Source organism: Lathamus discolor, chromosome 1 (genome assembly GCF_037157495.1).
Source record: "Lathamus discolor isolate bLatDis1 chromosome 1, bLatDis1.hap1, whole genome shotgun sequence".
Taxonomy (NCBI): Eukaryota; Metazoa; Chordata; class Aves; order Psittaciformes; family Psittacidae; genus Lathamus; species Lathamus discolor.
This window is the reverse complement of record NC_088884.1, coordinates 60,255,305-60,274,568: the sequence shown is the minus strand read 5'-3', so window position 1 is coordinate 60,274,568 and position 19,264 is coordinate 60,255,305. Positions and strand designations below refer to the sequence as shown.

Below are 19,264 nucleotides of genomic sequence, written 5' to 3'. Positions count from 1 at the left end.
AAGCTGCACAACAATTTCAGAATCCATTAAACCCCCTTCTACCTCCCCAGCCTTGCTCTTAGACCAGGTATGTTTAAATCCTGCTGTGTACTGCAGCACTGCCGCATCCCCACTGCCAGCCTTCCTGCCAATGGAACTGCTGCCTCCCTGCCCAGGGGCCAGACACTACCTGAACACAGGTATTTCACACTTCTCTGGGAGGACTCACTCTGTGGAGTACCCCATCCTACTTCCTGACTCACCAGGGGCTCCCTCCTTGCAGCTCTGGCTAGGCTGGAGGGACAGGAGCCCTTAAATACACCTGGGCTCACAATGGCCCCAGAAGAACCTGGGATGCAACAGCCACTGACCTGGGGAACCTAGGAAGTAAGGGACAGACCTTGGAACTGGGCTGGCAGCATCTCACTGCAACCACTACAGCCTTAAAAGGCAGGGCAGAAGGATTTCAGCAGCACCTGAGGAAGGAGAAAGGTCAGAACCTGACATTAGCTTAAGTCTGCTCGCTTCTCTGCTGCTGAGCTCCTCCTGCTCTAACGTGGGCAGACACAGCCCTGCTCAGGGCCGAACAGCAGCACCAACCCAGGACACAACAAGGGTTAGCCACCTTAACCACTTCCACACAAAAGCCACAGATGCATGTTCAAGTGTTTGTGGCTCCGGGATTTCTGCAGCCCCAGCCCGGAGTGGAGGCTGCTTTCTCCCTTGAACTCTCTCAGTATCATTATTGACCAGCTTGTCTCTGGTGCTTTACAATGCCACTGAAGTGCCTTGCTAAAGCTACAGCCTTGCAACTCCCTGCAGCCCATCTAGTTTGTAAACATCTCCCTCTGCAGTGAATAATTGCCAACAGGATTATAAAGTGCATCTTATAGCAGCATCTGTTAATGCTCCATGAGCTTCAGATAAGGTGATTCATGCACTGCAGACAAGGGAATAATGTCTTTGTTTAAGGCGTAAAGAAGAAAGATTCCATTCAGACTTAGAAAGCGAGAATTTAATTTCTGTTTCACTCACCCAGGGAGGACCCCAATCACACTAATGCAAAGGAGGAATCAAATCACTGTGGTGCCCCAGCTCCAGCATTGCCTTTGGGGGGTGTCCCTTGTTGTCGTACCTGGTGAATACCCATCTGATAAGCTTGTTCCAATTAACCCTGCACACACACACACACACACCAGCCAACTTACAGGAGGAGCATCTCAGTTGCCAGGGAGCTTCACACATTTTCAAAACAGCATTTGCTATAAACAAAAGCTTTGACTCTTGACCACAGGCAAACCAAATCATCACATCTTCCTGGTGAGGAATATGGAGCCCTCAGCTTGAAAACCGACATTCATTATTTGGGAGTTTATGAGGCAGTCAGGGAGGATCTGAGCCCTGAAAACTAACTGCCTCTCCAGCCACCTGGCCAGCCTGTGGAAACTCACTCCAAAACATCTCCCACATGGTGCTCAGCCACAAATCCAGGTACAAACTGGAGAGCTCACACAAAGACACCTCAGATGTGACACCCTCACATGCTGAAGGCACCGAGACAGAAGTGCTATAAGAAAAGGAAACTAGATGGCGTTTGATGCTTCCCGTCTCAAAGGCAAACCTCATCTGTCTCAAAAGGAGACAGATGTCAAGGTGAGAACCATCAGGTGTCTCGGGCTTGCATGCCCCTCAGCTCCCAGGGCCAAACCTGATGCTGGTATCTCAGCCTGCTCTCAGTCTCCACAACCCTCTGCTGTGTTTCCCCTACCAAACTCATATATGTTTCTAGTCCAAGCCTTCCTGCCCTCCCAGGCAGATAGGGCCAAAGCCATTCCTTAGTCCTGCTTGTCAGATCAGACAATGTCACTTCCACATCTCCTAGAGCTGCTGCATGCAAAAACCAAGTGAGAATGCCATGACTTCAAGTCCATCTCATGAACATTGGCAGCCTTTTCACCTAATTTTATATTGAGAGGCACAGGTTGTTCTAGATTTCGTAGTGCAGGGGCAGTCTGTGAAAGCCTCACACACACGACTTCTGTCTCTGCATCCTAAACACCACACCCTGCCACCGGGGAGGTCCCCTCACTAGCCTGCTGGTACATCACATTCTAATATACTTTTCTCCTGAGGGCTCAGAGCCACTTCCGCAGCCACCATCCTCTTCACCCCTGGCAGACAGAGTTGAGTTCGAGCTAAAGAGACTTTTTTCTGCTACACCAGTTACCCCCACCGTATTCACACCTTTCCTTGACAGTTTAATTCCACACTTCTCCACTTGCTGCTTATTCAAAACACTAATTTGTGACCCTGAACCAACTGAAAATCCCAGACTTAGTCATTTTGGCTCCCTGGGGATACGTCTATAGGGCTCCTCATCACAACAGTGAAAAGCACTGTCACTGGACTGGGGGTTTTGCCTGCCTGTCTGTTGTGGCACCTAACCATTTCTCTGAGCAATGCCAAAGGTTTTGGGATGTGACCAGTGGGCTGTCTGAGCAGCCCCGCTTGGGGCACCCCTCGCAGTACTGCCTTTCGTCAAGTGCCATTTCTTTCTGAAACCTAAGTCCATCCCAATCTGTCCAGGGACAGTTCTAGATCCCAGCGGGGCGGCAGGCCAGGCTGCGGTTTGTGACCGACCGGCTGGACCCTCATGTGCCTGCCTGTGCCACCCTCCAGATGGCCCGGTCCAGCCCGTGCCTCTGCTGGGGCCAACTCTATTATGTCACGTCTCCACCTGAACCAAAATGTGCACCGGGGAGTTATGAGGAGCTGATCCTGCTTCATGGCTGCATGAATTCTGTCCCCAGGAGTGTGAGCGAGTATTTCCAGGGAGTCTGGCAATTCTCTAAGGAGGTGTCTGATGTGACTGGGACCTACTGGAGCAACCGTCAATACTCTGTGCAGCCCTCTGTCACACACTCCTTGGGTGCAAGCAGCTGCTTGTACCCCACCCAGTAGCTCTACCAGTCCTTTCACCCAAGGGGTGACTGGCTCTCCTTGCTCCTGAGCTCTATTCTCCAGCCCAGGAAGCCACTTGGGAGGTTATCGACCAATCTCCCATCAACCCGTTGCTCAGAAACACTCCCAGACCCCGAAACCCGCTCGCTTCTTCATCGCTGAACTCCCCGTCAGAGACTCTCCACAGATGCTCCATGGCCGTTTCGCCCGGTTTATGCGAAAACTCCATTTGCAATTTCCTGAGCGGAGATCCCAGCCGAGAGCCCCGCAGACTGTGGGTTGGGAGTTCCTGCCTTGCAGACTCCTCTTTTTTTGGCTTTACTGAGAGGTTGCAGGTTCTTTTCCTCTACTTACCCCACCTCTTCAGAACCGCTCTCGTTGGAATCTCCCCAGATATTCCCGCTGCAGTCCTCCAGGACTGTGCCTGCAACCAACTTCCAAATTTGGACAGCACTGGTTTCTTCTGTTTTACTTGTGCCACCATAATCTCAACTCTTTCCTCCAATAAACACGTTCTCTCTGTTTCTCTTTTCAATTCCAACAGTCCATGTCCCCAAATCGCTCCTTACAAACAGTCGCGCGCCTGTACCAAGCACTAGCCCAAGGTGGCTCACACGCTCTTTACCACATCCACCGCCTCCACAGCACTGGTAAGGACTAGGACCACTCTCACCAGCTGTACCCCTGGGGGAGAAGAGGCACGTCCCCGCCTCCATAACAACTCCTCTGTAGACATCCAGCCAGCTACGTAGTTTAAATAGCACCCAAAAAACTGAGGCTAAAAGAAATCTATTGTTCAAACCCAATGAAAGCGCCACCAACATCAGCCACAGCTTCCGCATGTCATAGGTATTCGTCACTACTATGATGATTCTTAAACTGGATGAACAATAATCCAAAATGCACACCCACTCACCCAAAGCGGGAGCGCTCTCCATCTCCAGGAGTTACCTTGGACAGCATCGAGACCCAAGGGGAGAGTCCCTGACTGCAGGCCCACTGCTCCGAGGAGGAGGACCAGCTCTAAACAGCTCTCTGGTAGGGCTCCATTTATAGTCTGGCTGAAACTGATCTGTGGTCACATCTGGTCATGCAGACGCCATGGGCTCAGGACCAGACTTCCTCGCGCTGTACCTGCTGACCCACCACCATGCGAACGGGACAAGAGCTATGCAAGCGAGGAGATTTCCCAGGCTCTCTTCAGTGAACAAAAGCTTTTGCTGAGACGTTTGCCAAGTATTTTCCCAAGACTTTTGCCAGGGACTTTACCAGGGCTTTTTCTGAGGCATTTGCCAGGGATTTTGCCAAGACTTTGGCCAGAGATGTTGCCAAGGCCTTTCCCAGGGATATTGCCAGGGATTTTGACAGGAATTCTGCCAGGTACTTTGCAAAGCATTTTCCAGGGATTTTGCAAAGAATTTTTTCAAGGAATTTTGCCAGGCCTTTTGCCAGGGATTTTGCCAAGACATTTGCCAGTGCTTTTGCAAGGGACTTGCCAGAGCTTATGCTAGTTTTGTTTTTTTTTTAAGGAATTTTACAGTATTTCTCACTCAGGTTGGAGTGGTTGCACTGTCTGTCACTGGGGTTGGAGTGGCTGCAGTGTCTGTCATAGGGGTTGGAGGGGCTGCAGTGTCTGTCGCATATTGGAGAAGCTGCAGTGTCTTTCACTGGGATTGGAGTGGCTGCAGTATCTGTCACTGGGATTAGACTGGCTGCACTGTCTGTCACTGGGTTTGGACTGGCTGCTGCATCTGTCAGTCTGGTTTTGGAGTCATTGCAGTATCTGTCAATGGTTTTTGAGTGGCTGCAGCATCTGTTGTCAGGGTTTTGAGTACCTGTTGTGTTTGGCATTTGATTCGCTGTGTTGTCTGTTGCTTTTCCATCAGACCAAGAGATGTCTTTTTCCTGCTTCTTACAAAAGAGGGCTCTGTAGGTGTAAGCCCAGTCCCAGCGCATTGTGGTGGGTTGTCCCTCTCTGGTATTGCCTGGATGACAGCACACCTTGTCTACGTGTTCTGCTAACACACAGATTTCACATTTGTCTAGGAGTGAAGTTCCAAAGCACTGGAGGGGACAACTGGCCTAGGAGGTTGCTCATAAGATCTTACACACCCTGCCACTCATGGCTCAGCCAAGGTCAGGAACTGAGAAGTTACCTCTTCCTCTGATGCCACTACTACTTCCTCTCATTCACATGTCTCCCCCTCTAGTTCTTGCAAAGGTGAAACAGAACTTTTTCAACTTTGTCCTGGCAAACAGAGCTATTGAATAAACCACATATATATACCAGATTCTTCGTTATCAGATGCAGGTAGGGATGGCCTTCCTCATGAGCTAGTTTGCTTTCTTACTTTAGTCTTCAAGTTAACAGCAGATGATTTCAACAGCCACTGTCTTTTCTTCAGTGCAAAACTGCAGCCGTTACCCTGGCAGACCTAGAAGCTCAGAGCCACCGGAGCCCACTCTGTACCATCAGAGTCCCTCACCCCAACCTCCGGAGCAGTCAGGTACAAGCAAATCGTGTAGCACTTCTGCCTTGCTTCAGGCTGTACTTATCATTAGAGGAGAGACAATTAGAGCCAATAATTAAAGTGACTTACACAGGGAGACAGGTGCCCCACCGGCCCTCACGAACAGATTCTCGACTCGGAGCTTCTCCTCCTCTGTGCCAGGTCCCACTCTGCGCTAGGGCGCTACAACGCGGCCGTCAGCCCCGGACCCCCGCTGCTCCCGGCCACTTCCCCGCACCGACCTGCAGGGGTGTCCGGGCTCCGCAGCCCCAGGGACCTGCAGGGGTGCCCGGGCTCCGCAGCCGCAGGTCTTTCCCTGCGACCCGCGCCGAGAGAGCGGGACCCACCGTTACTGGCACCGTTCAGCGCCCCTTCGAAATGCTCCTGGGGCCGGACGCCGCTGGCCTAGTAACAACGTTCTTAGCACCACATTGGCCAGAGGCGCCGCCGTTCGCATGGCAACAGTAACGCGGGGCCCTACCGCGTAAGGGGTGTGCTGGGGCTCGCCCTGCCCTGTCCTGCCCTGCCCTGGGTTCTGCCGTCGGGGCCGGGCTCGGCAGAAGCTGACCAGTCAGACACTGTTATCACCATGGCAAATTCCATTCTTGCTGTACATCAGTGCGCCCACTGGCTGGGCCCAGAGTTGGGGAGTAGCCGATGGAGCGTTAGTAGGGCATCCGCAACTTCTCTTTTCATTCTGTTTAGAATACAGAGGTTACACAGGTCTTTAATAGTAAAAATAAACTCAGAACCAGTTTTATTCTCTAATCTCACTGGAATTTACTGAGGGAACAATGAACATGTCCAAAAGGGTCTGGCTGTTAGGACAGACCGACCCCTAAGCATGTGTGGCTGAAGGAGGGTGGTTAAAGGTGAAGTGGAAACCCACCGTGGATCCTCTTCTGTAGGTTTAAATCCTACCAACTATGGAGTGGTGGCAATCCCAGGAAGTGAAAGTTTCCTGCAGCATTTCCAGGACTACCAGTTTCAGTAATGTTAGAACTGCCTTTCTTTTTTTTGGGGGGAGAGGGGCAGGTGCAGAGCAACTAAGGCACAGAAGCAAACAAGAGTGGTAGGTGAATAACCTGGGAAAAGTTAAAATCTGGAGTAGTGAATGTTCATCATCACCTTTGTTTCCTGTGGTAAATTTTTATGCATTAAGCTGCAACCATTTGATGACGGAACATACGGGGAAAAATAAATTCCTGCCTTCCCAGCAGAGCTTGAAATCTAATCATTTCCCTTGGTTCTTGTTTTCTTCTAATTGGTTCACTCATGCTGGGTTCTTTGAGCGCTCATATTTTACAGGTGACTCTTTTCCAAAGCTGTAAGAAATCAGATGTAAGGCCTGTGAGGGCTGGTGTCTTAGCACACTGTTACACCAGCTGTGTTACTGTTATCTGCGTGCAAGGATTAAATTGTCATCTTATGTTCAGTGCTGGCAAAAGCTGAGTATGTGACAGGGATAGTGACAGTGGATTTAATGTCTGGGTGGCAGTTACTTTGAAGATCACTCATACTACACATATCAAGCAAGTCAGCATATCAGTGATTGTGATTAGAATCAGTCGGAACAGTCAGCTGCCGTTACATTACCGTTCTCTCTGCATCTTGCATGCTGTCACACAGCATGTCTTATTGCAGCACTCCCTCCAACAAAACAATATTCCTTCCAAAAGTAGGTCTTAGTTAATTCACTCCACTTGGCAGCATGGAACTATCTCCCCTTCTTGCTGAAGGACATGATTCCACCTTCATAGACCATCCTTCACAGGCAAAACTCAGTCTAACTGTTCGCAAGCAGAGGCTGCATTCAGCTGGTGGCAGAGGTCTTGAGAAGAGCTCTGACAAGACCCTGGGTGATCATCTCCCACCCAGGGCAGCACCCGAGGACATGCTTTTACTCCTTGCAGCCGCAGTTCACAAATCAGCCTATTATCTAAAACCACCATCCACATCAGCTGAAGTTAATATGTCAGCCTTTAAATTACAGCAGCTGAGGAGCCAGCACACATTTGCTTCTGCTCTCTCTCCTCCTCCATGGTGCCCTTTCTGGCAGAGAGGTAGAGTGGACAGCTGGAGGTGGTAGCTTCTAAAACTACTCAGGCATGCATTACTAGGGCCTGTCATCTGTGCACAGTGAGAACTCCAGCAGAAGTTGTTGCATGGCTTTACAATTTTACCCATTGATGAAGTGGCAAAGCCCAGAAAAATGATACCAGTGCAGCACAGCTTGCCAAAAGAACCTCACGTAGGTTCCTGCATGAGCAGGGAGTGCAAAGGTTTCTCCTTTCTTTCCTCTATTTGATGGCGTCAACAGCTTCACTGTTTCTAAACCCAATTTCTGGTAAGGAGTCCCACACTGCTAATAGTAATTCCCACATGCTGGAGTCCAGAAGGCACAGAAAATTGCTGAGTTTTTGTGAATTTTCCTTGCATTTGTTTTTAAAGACCACACAGCTCCAATGCTTTCAGAAGGACACTGGATGTTACATGCACAGAGGTTCAGTTCAAGCCTGAGAGCTGGAAGGAGGCCTTGTTCCAGTCTGTCTGCAGGATTTGCAAGCACCTGCCCATTGAAGCCATCTTTTAGATTAGAGGGGTGATTTAGAAGCAGATAGGCCAAGGCAGAGTGGCATTAGGGTTGATGACTTCCTCGCTGCTCTCCGAAGGCAGAACAGCAGTTTTCCCTGGAGCCTGACCCAGCACTGAGGTCTAAACCTCACCGTGCCAAAATCTGGGTAAGTTTTATTTTTAACTGAAGGTGCTCATTTTTGCACACTTACCTTCCAGTGCCAGAATGAGCTGACTAGTGGCTGCAATTATTTCTGTTCTCTCTGTGTGATATATACCATGACAGGTAGCAGAAAATGCTCATCTGCATACGTTTAATGATTCAGACACTAGAGGACACCAGCACTAAAGAAAACAAATGGATTATGTAGTGAGATTACATGTCATCGTTTCTGTACTGTCTCCCGTCCATGGCTATGGTCATGGGGTTTGGGATTTTTTTGTTACTGTTATTCGATTCAGCTGAATTTCTGTTTAACCTTTTTCTTTTGACTGAAGAGGCAAATGCTGTTCCTCAATTCTCCCTCTAAACCTTTGCTAGTAGCTGCTAACCGGCATTGTTTTACATCCCAGCAGGACTGAATGGCTTATAATAATGGTGACTCAAGCCTGTAAATCTTTATAATTATTGCCAGAACTACTGGTGCCATGTTGTGTTGTGATGCTTATACACAAGTGCTGAGAATCTTTAATGGTTGTTAGTTTTCTTGTCTTTCCCCTTTACTGCCCAACTTCACTGAATCAACACTTGAACCTTTTGTATACAAAACCATGCAAAACTTTCTTACCTTGATTAGTTTCCCCACAGTTCCTTGATGTTAAACGCTTTGGGAGGCTCTTACTGAGGGAAGCAACTTAATGCAGCTGACATCTGAGACACCTCACTGACTGAAGCTGCAGAGCCAAGAGCCACAGCGGTGCTTAGCACAGCCCTAGGGCTTTTTTGGGGCTTCATGTTGACATGTACCTGGTTGATCCAGTTGTCCTGGTTATAAGTTCGGTTATAAGTTATCTTTCTTCTTCCTCATAGCTGCTGCAGTGCTGAGTTTTCAACTTTAGCCTAAGAACAATGCTGATAACACTGATGTTTTTAGTTGTTACTCAGTAATGTTTACACTGATTAAATTTTTCAGTCTTATGCTCTGCCAGTGAGGAGGAGCACGGGAAGCAGGGAGGAAGCTGAGACAGAACACCTGACCCAAACTAGCCAAAGGGGTATTCCATACCACAGCACGTCATGCCCAGTATATAAACTGGGGGCAGTTTCCCTGAAGGGCTACATCACTGCTTGGGGAAGGCTGGGTATCGGTCAGCAGGTGGTGAGGTGTTGTATTCTCTCCCCTTGTTATTTCCCTTATCATTATTATCATTGGTGGTAGCAGCAGTGATTTGTGTTATACCTTAGTTACTGGACTGCTCTTATCTCAACCCGTGGGAGTTACATTCTTTTGATTCTCCTCCCTATCCCCCTGAGGTGAGGGCAGGGCAAAAGAGGGGAAGTAAGAGAGTGTGTGGTTCTGAATTACCAACTGGGCTTAAACCACGACCCCAGTGAAGACATATATTTGGTATTTCCATGAAGATATATGGCTAGTGATGGCTGGTTTGAACCAACGTTGAGGGTACTCAGTTCTTTACAGGAAAGGAGGATGCCTGTTGGTGATCTGAATTATTGTTGCAATGAAGCCTCCAAATCCTCCCCATGTCTTGCAGATCTGTATCACTAAATGGGCTACCAGCTGCATAACTACGATAAATCTCGCTAGCACGCTAACTCTGCAGCAGTTTCCTCAGCAGAAGCAGCTTAACAAATCTGAATGCTGAGGGCAGAAAAGAATCATTCTGTTGGTTCTCCGGTATTTTTGCTTCTTGATTGGCAGTGCATTTGGATCAATGAGGCATTCTCTCCAGAGGCAATTTGGGGCATCTGGCTAAGGGGTGTCTGCATCTGTATAGAGTCATGGTGACATTTGGCTGAGTCCTGAAAGTTCAAGGTGTCAAAATAGTAAGGTGCTTACTACCTACATATGTTAAGAAAGAATGAAACGCTTTCAGGGACCAGACATGCAAAGACAAGAGTATCAGCATGGCTTATCTGGGAATGAGCACTGATCAAACTTTGGACTCTTGGATGAATTTCACCTGATAGCACAGAAGGCACCACTCAAAGGGTAGGAAAGAATAGCTCTATTAAACACAAAGATGCTCATAGAGTCCCGTGCTCTCTATTGTAGTCTTGCACAGGCATTCACTATGGGCCGCTATCAGAGACAGCTCATTGCATCGCAGTTGATGCTGTCTTTCTGTGGTTCTTCTGTCTTAAGTTAGGAGGCTGGGTAGGGGCGAGAATCTATGGCTTATACAAAGGCTACCTGGCCTGAGTAGGAGGTCGAGAAACTGAGCAAACCACAATGCATGGAACACATCTTTTATTCAATAAGCAAGCAAGCACGCACAGAAGTATAATGTGTAGTGCTTAATATTCATACAGTACTAAAAATATAAAAATAGAAATTAAATTTCACTGAAAGCATTTTCACTCACAAATATACAAGGAAAAGTGCTGTCAAGCCACATCATGCTACACCACTTGCCAGTTTCTGAACCGACAGTTTCCCAACAGAACTGAAACACTAAAAGTCTGCTAGTCCTTCCTCACGCCTTTTGGCGTGCCTGAATATTTGACTAGCAAAAATGGGTCTCCTGCAGCCAAGAACCTAAAAAGCATAGATATCGTTATCTAACAGAACAATAAAGTAATTCTTGAGAGTTTAATAGTGATAGCAGCCTGCTTCAGGCTGTTCGTGTACCTGTCACAGAGAATAAAAAAGATTAAGCAGACTTGAATCCTGATTACAGTACAGACCAGTCATGGCTAACGACTACTGAAACTGTATTCTGCATGAAAATTTGTGCAATACTCCCACCTGGTGGCATATTTTAAAACTATCTTCCTTCAGTACTGCTGCTTGCCTGCTTACACTCGCACATATATTCCACTTGGGCCAGTACAAACCGTAAACAGTGCTAAGTACCCTTAACTGTTAGTGGAACTAGAAGACATCCAGCATGTTATCTTCTCTTACTATAGCTAATGGGTGAAATTCACATCTACACAGGAAAGCAATACAGGGCAGAGACTGATTCCTTAAGAAAAAACCTGCACCAGAAGCCTTGCTTTTAAGCCTCATTTTGGGGGACTGAATTAAGAGTTGGGGGCTTATGAAGCTTCTGTTTGCTGACCTTCGGCATGGAACTGAACTTCATCCGTCAGGCAGACAGCTGTGTGCTGTCATCCTTGAAAGCATAGGTGAGTCTGGGGATTACAGTGACAATCACAGCTATATTTCATAACAAGGCCTGTCTTGCAGAGTATGCCAGTGCACAGAACCTACTCAAATGATACAGATAAGGGTGTGCAGAACCTAACGTGAACCCCACTTTGATCAGTTGCTATTTTGGAATGGGATTTATTTATACTCGATATACCTGATATAAAAATAAATGTGACAATTAACCCCTGAGATCATTCTAGCATACAGTTTTGGCCTGTTACTTGTTTCCCTCTGAAATATTTTTTTATTTGGTTTATGGCCATTTATTTAGGTTCTAGTGAAAAGCTTTTATAAAACATTAAATAATCAATGTGGGGCTGAAAAGGTGTACATTCTAGTTGCATATATGATACATACCTTATACATATATAATACATTCCATAACAGCTGAATACTCTAGTATTGTCTAGGAAGTTCTTGCATGTGGACAAAGGATTAAAATACTAGAACATAAACAGCTGTTCAGGATCAAAGATAATTGTATCTGATACGGTTTACTTTGATTGTTTTTCTTTCTTTAAATCTTGTTACACATAATAGCTACAGTAGTTTATCCAGCAGGTAATAAATGAATGCATAAAGCACTTCTAGCTATATTTGGATATCGCATGCATACATTTTTTATAAATAAAAATCAAATGTGAGGTCACATTTTCCCATCTTCTGTTTATAAACTAAATCAAATTTCTCATTCATTGAAACAGTGAAGATGTCTTTCCATAGCCCAACTCGTCCTGAAATGGAGAGGAGGAACACAAGTCAGAGAGCAGACATAAAAGGACAACAAATATCTACAGTCTAATTGTGTAGGGCACTAAGTATCATCTATGAGATGCTAATCAGTCTTAGCTTTCATTGAAAGCTCAGTAACACCTAAGTCTATTCACTGACTTATCCAAGTGCCCCACTACAACCCTTACAAAGCCTTACAATAAGCACCATACACCTCAGTATTTGCATCAGCTGAGTACTATACAGGAAGAATTCACATTTTTGTGAGAGTTTACTCTAGCCTGAATCAGAAATGAACACAGATTTGGGGTTGGGTATTCATTTAAAAGTGCATTTCTGGGTTTAGTTCAAACTATGGCTGTCAATGAGACAATAATAATGTATCAATAAAGCCAACAGCTAACAAGAATACATCTCAAAATGACTGTGCCTCCAGCGTACAGTGGTTAGAGAACTATCTAAAAAAGTACATGGAATGCAGAGTACTGGACTGATTATTGAGTTCTGATTACTGAGATGTAGTATCATTAATAATTTCTATTATTTTATGTTTAAAGATCTTCTCAACAGATTAATTTATGTTTCTCAATATGGAGAGAATCACTTGTTAAATACAAGTGCCTACATTATACCTACAGAAGAGAACAAGTGCCATGCACCCAGCTTGTGCCATTTAAATTTTAATTTTGTACACAGGGAATAGGAAAAAAGCGTTTGGTGGATGCAGTACAGATGCTGAACACTTCTTCCTTGTATGGAGTATCCTTCTACTCTACCGAATCCAACTAGTAACACAACCTGATGGTAAGGCTGCCGCCTCCTTAATCACTGCTCCACAGCAGTCCAAAATTTATCTAACTCAAAGTCAGACTTGTTGGTGAATAAACCTCATGGCGTAACCAGACTGAGAGGCCCAATTCTCTTCTCATTTGTGTTGGATATAAATAAAGAAAAGACCCTGGCTTGTTCAACTGGAATAAATGAAAGAAGAATTGGGACTGTGCTACCAGAGAGTTTAATCATAACAGTAAGAACAAAAATACATGCAGGGAGCTTAATTATGCATTCGATGCATAAGAAGAATACCCATTTAATTTAATTACCATTGCTTTTACGCAGCAACTCTATAATTGAGTCCAAAGACAAAACTGTCTGAAGCATCTACAAATTACAGACTAACATGATGGTGTATGTATGCATGGCAAGGGACATTTTACAAAATCAGGCATTTCCTATAACTCTGAAGGTATGAAAAGTGTCCTGGTTTGTTTTCAGGATCCAAAGATCAAAACAACCTGAAACTGACTGAAAGCGCATCATTTATTGTTTTCACCAAACAACTTCTGCATCAAAAAACCCCCCAAACCCCCAAACATTTAAGGAAACACTTGCAATTGTAAAACATCTGATACTGATTTCAGTTTTGCTCTGACAACTATAATTGCATAAAGTACAGCATGAAACATAAAAGCTTGTTTTTCCCTTTCAATAATGATAATCAAACATTTTCTTCCTCTGATTGAGAAAGAGAAGCCTTTTATTTCTGAATCTCCCTAACAACACATATGGACAAATGACAAGTTTTATACAGGACATAGACAGTGGATTATTTGTAACATCTTTTTTTATTTTTAACGATATGAATTGATAGCTCGTCAAAAAGTCACCCACCTGGTTTATGATTTGAATCATGCAACTGTGTAAATTATGATGTGATAAGAGTCAAATATAAGTAATATATCTAATCATTGTTCTGCTTTCACAGCAGCTCAGGCTTATCTTCAGAGTAAAGATCAATGTGCTAAAAGAAAAAAAAATGAAGAACTAAAATAAAGCAAAATAATAAATGTAACTAATGACAAATTAAAAATACTTGAAACAAATTACAATAAGCTGTCATGTTATTGCCACCATTCTTTGTCACAGAAACAAACAGAGAAGGAACAAAGCACTGTTAATGAAACTGCATTCTGAAGTAACAAAATATTGTAAAAGCCAGAGACAGCAAACAAAAGAAATTCAAAATAAGGATATTTTTAATAAAAAGCACACAGTGAACAAATGACAAAATATTACATTAACTGCTGCAGCTCCCTTCCTTCTCTATTACAAAATGGAGGCTTCTTTTTGGAAGATTTGCAGACAGTATAAATAAGAGGCTCTGCCCCTTGACTGGGGGTTTGCAGGCTCCCCTACAGAACAACAAACACTAATGCCACGTACAGAATGGTGCATGCAGCAAAAGCTGGCATTACCCTGTTTATCTGGGTGGAGATGAACTGGCCAGCAGACAGCAGCTGACCTTTCTACCTGTGGGAGGTCTCACCAGCAGCTATGTCGTATTACAACTTCACCTTTCTTTCACAGCTGTCTTCCTGGCTTTCACTGGACAAGGAGGGGGGTTTGGGATGTGCATAGCATGGAGCTGTGCTGCTACTCCACAGATCGTGGGGGTTAGGAACAAACCTAGGGGTCTGTGTTACATGCAAGTCAATGGAAGAGAATGTGGCTCTGTTATCTGTAAAATCTTGCACAGACAGAGAACACTTTATCCAAGACCCTCAGGATGTCTTACCAGACTCATTATTTTGTGATCTTGTCTTCGTAGCAGAGAAGTGGGTTGATAATCAAATCAGTTAGGCAATGTGCCTTAAAATCCTACTGCAAATGAGATGGTCTGTTTTCACAAAAGACACAAGTTGTGTTACATGATGAATTCTCAGTTTTAAGCAGTAAGGGGAGGGTAGGATAGGAGTTGAAAGCAAGGTAACTAAAAGCAGGAAAACACACTATATGGTGGAGACTGTAGCAGAAATTCTAGGGAATATATTAGGTCTTTCAGTGAAAGTACAAACTACTTTGTTTTCACTGGGATTTTCCCTCAAACCAGCAAACCTCAGATATTTATTTCAAGAACTCATCATTACCACGAACTGGAGCAAAAAGAGGTGCCATCTCCCAGTTGTGACAGACAACTAGAGAGCAATTCAGCTGAGAGGTACCCGGGAGTATTGGCGGATGATAAACTGACTATGATCCAATGGCTGCCCTTGCAGCCAGGAGGGACAATAGTATCCTGGGGTGCACTGGGAGGAGTGGGGCCTCAGGTTGAGGGAGCTGATCCTCCCCTTCTACTTGACCCTGGTGATGCCACATCTGGAATGCTGTGTCCAGTGCTGGGCTACTCAGTACAAGAAAGACAAGGAGCTACTGAGGGTCCAATGGAGGACCACAAGGATGATCAGGGGTCTGGAGCATCTCTTATGAGGAGAGATTGTGGAAGCTGGGCCTGTTTAGTCTAGGGAAGAGCAGACTGAGAGGGGATCTCATTAGTGCAGATCAATATCTCAAAGGTGGGTGCCAGAAGGATGGTGCTCTCTTCAGTGATGCCAAGCTACAGGGTGAGGAGCAACAGTCATTAACTAAAACACAAGAAGTTTCACCACAACATGAGGAAGAACTTCCCTGTGTTGAGGGTGGCAGAGCACTGTAACAGGCTGACCAGGGACTTGTGGAGTTTCCCTCTGTAGAGACATTCAAAACCCGTATGGAGGCACTCCTGTGTAACCTGCTCTTGGTGGCAATACCTTGGTAGGGGGTTGGACCGGATAATCGCCAGAAGTCACTTCCAACACTAGTCATCCTGTGACCTGCCCAGGAATCCACTATTTGGTTTCCAGGTCCTACTGTAATAACAAGAGTGTATAGCCCCTACGGAATGCACCAAGAGCCTTTCTATACGAGGTGTGAAAATCACCTGCTAGGAGGTGTGAGCAATGGCTTTCTTCCAAGTATGACATTCTGAAATATTTGTGCCAATGTGCAAACAGGACAAGTTGTACAGGGTCAATAGCTGACAATAGTTTGAGCTGAGTAATGGAAAACTGGCATAAGGCTCTGCCAAGACAGACGCAAAGGCAGTACAGAATACCAGTGAACCTGCTTTCATGGGAAAGCAAACTTGCTCTCAAACAAACTTGAGTGCTGGTAAGATTACAGTTTGACTGATTAAAAGGTGAATACGAAGTTACAATAGACTTTTGTAAGGCAAGTAATTTTAGTGGTTTAAATAGAAACATGTTGACAAAACACACAATAAATGCATAAACAACTGGCTAACTCAGAATTGGTAGTCACATAGGACTGGCGATACTTTAAATTTTTGTCAGAGATTTGAAAACAATTATAAAAATTACAGCTGATATAATTTGCAGAGCACATGAAGAATGGCTCAGAGAGGTAGTATGGAAAGGGCTCCTACAGAGCAAAGTATTCAGATCATTATATCCCTCAGTAAGGAACAATAACCTGTAAATCAATTCCTCTGAAAAGACTTCGTAGCCATGATAAACATGCTTCACGTATGATGCTGTACCAAGAAGCGCTAACATAGCTAGGGATGGACAAACAAGGGAGAGGGAGAAAGTTCCAATTAAAACTGGAGTAACTGAGTCAATAAAGTGATTCTATGTCTGACTAAAGCATATGTGAAGCTGACACAGGAATTGACCATCTTGATCTTATTCCCTCATATTTAAAAAGAGCTGTTAAATACTGTACAGAAAATAATTTGAGGGAGACTTACTGAGTTCACTCTTTTATGCTAGTCAGAAAGCTAAGAGAAGACTTGGTTTCTTGATATTATCAAAGAATAGATGTATCAACAGATTAAAGGGCGCTTCAGATTCCTAGAGAAAGACCTCACCAGAATAAGCATCTAGAAGCTGGACACATTTTAAACAGCTAAAGTAGGCAATGAAAAAAGCTCATGAAAAAGGAAAGATACAGGTCTTTGTCATTTCATTTCTTCAAATTAGAATTATCTGCTTTTCTAGAAAATCTATTTAAAATCAAGGGCTTAGGCCAGGATGAACTGTATGAAATTGTGTGTACTATGACACGCCAAAGTTCAGAACGAGCGGTACAGTCTTCCCAGCATGAATAGCTCAAGTCACTGAAGTAGGTCAAAGACTCTCCAACATAGTGTTTTGCATGGCGTTGAATATACACTGTCAGTCCTGTATTTCCATCCTTTTTAGTCGCTTCTACCTAAATTTCTTTCAAAACAAACAAACCCCCAAATTGCACCAACAGTCAGTTATCTCCCATAATTTCCATAGCAATATTTTGCCAACATCTTAACACATCCTGGAGGTTACTAAGTTGCCGGTTGCTTCTCGCAACTTTCACAATAAGAGTTTTATTGTGGGTTTTAAACATACCCCTGCCAACAGGAAGTGCTTCTGCATTACAGCACTGGTCGATGAGTTGATGGCAGTGTTCCACCATTGATTCCAACTGTGCTTTGTCATAAGAAACTCCTAAGAACCTCACCAGTTGCTCAACCATCGTTGCTAGGTCCTGTAAGACAGTATTTAAAAAGTAGAATATTTTACAACAGGTTAAGTGACCTTTTTAAATTAAATATTTCAAAATAAGTTATATCCTGATGAGTGCGAGAAACAGAAATGCAGAACCGTAGAAGCACCCTGTCTTAAACTTTTGCCACCTTCCAATTTTCTGAAAATAAACATCCTTAAGTAATTGGGGTAAGACAGGTTGGCAAAGAACATGGTCACGTAAGCTTGCCTTTTCGAATATTAGACCAGGGAACTGTGAAGTAATTCTGACGGTTCCTACATCAGACACCACCACCCCCTTAACTCATTACTTTGGAATATCAGTGTATTTTGGAGGAATATAAAAATTACTTTGATTTTGATCTTAGTAAAAATAAATTACTACAAATACTAGAACAGCCCTTCCTTCATTGCTAGCTTCTGGGACTGCATTCAGGTAGGTAGAAAGGATCTAGCAAGATGGACTCTGAGAATAAGCAATCATTAATTTATATATCCATAACTCCAGGGTTCCTCAGCATGAGTAAGACTTGAGGAGTTGCAAGGGCAACATAGCAATGTTTATCAGGAAGCAGGAAGATACTGGGACACCACCAGCTTTCAGCAGCACCCACCAGTGTGCATGGCTAGGAATATACCATTATTCAAACCATAGGCTTGAAATAAATTCTACTTAACTTTTTAATTGATCTGATTGTATTGTATCTTCCTTTAGCACCCCGCTCTACTAGAAGGTTCTGCAAAACTTACATAATATCCCCAGCTTTATTGAGTTATACCCTTATTTTGCCTTTCTGTAGTTTAGAGATAGAAGCTGCGTTTTCCCTGTTTTAATTTTCCAGCCAAATAAACATTTTGAAGTATTTTCATTAATTCTCAAAAATACATTATTGCAATAGGAAATGAAAACCAATGTTCTACTAAATTTCTGATTAAAAAATACAAGTGGATTTATTAGCCAGCATATTGTAAGGACCAAATAATTATGTTCACCTTATACTACACAATCATCTCTAATTATTTTCAACATTGTTTCACAGAAGACAGTAACAACAACCAAATAAGCAGAATAAATGTCGAATATACAGGAAAAATACTAATAATACACTTTATCACCTCATTGATACAGCACACACTGCAAGACTTTTCTTTTAAATGAATGCCAGGACTGAGTGTAGCAAGCACCGAGCAGTTACACATCTCTGCCTTCTCTGTGAGCAGTTTGGTGCCCATGGCTTCAGGCAGATTCCTGAGTAAATTGCTAGGTTTATTAAAGTGCTGGAAGTCCACACAAGCTATTGAATGCCAGTGCTTTAAAAATGGTATCAGACATTAGGGAGCCCAAATACGGACATAAAGTTGTACTTTATGTATTCTGAACACTATGATGTTAAATGTAATAAAAATACCTTTTTGCTACATCTAACCTACCTTATGCATGTCTTCATACTTGAGAAAAAGTACATTGGCATCCATGTGATGTTCCCAAAACTCTTGCACATGTTCAAACCACGAACCATATCCTACTATAAAGACATTATGATTGGCATGAGGAAAATGAACTCTTTTGTTAGTAAACCCCTTTCAAAAAGGAAAAAAGGGAGAAAAATAAATTGACTGGAGTGGTTCATAGCCCCAGGAGAACATCTGGTGTTGCATCTGGTTTTGACCCACTGCCATACACAGCAAGGAACTTAATTAAAACAAAGTTTTTCTCAGTTTGGAATATTCAAAATAACTAACTTACCATACAGATAAAAAGTTCCGCTGAAAATGCCACCATATTTCATGATGGACCTCTTATAGCTCAGTA

General features: G+C 44.1%; 1 protein-coding gene across 4 annotated transcripts in view; it reads right to left on the bottom strand.

The window, feature by feature from the left end:
• Positions 1–10,438: 10,438 nt before the first annotated feature.
• The window catches only part of SULT4A1 (sulfotransferase family 4A member 1), a 31,977-nt gene continuing 23,151 nt past the window's right edge, over positions 10,439–19,264 (bottom strand). For 2 of the 4 annotated variants that reach the window (XM_065673086.1, XM_065673103.1), the window contains 3 exons: positions 18,883–18,977; positions 17,314–17,452; positions 10,439–12,093 (listed from right to left, as the gene is read on the bottom strand). In XM_065673086.1, the coding sequence (XP_065529158.1) occupies positions 11,981–12,093; positions 17,314–17,452; positions 18,883–18,977 (347 nt within the window). In that variant the 3' untranslated portion in view covers positions 10,439–11,980. The other 2 variants (XR_010611366.1, XM_065673096.1) reach the window with 2 other exon arrangements.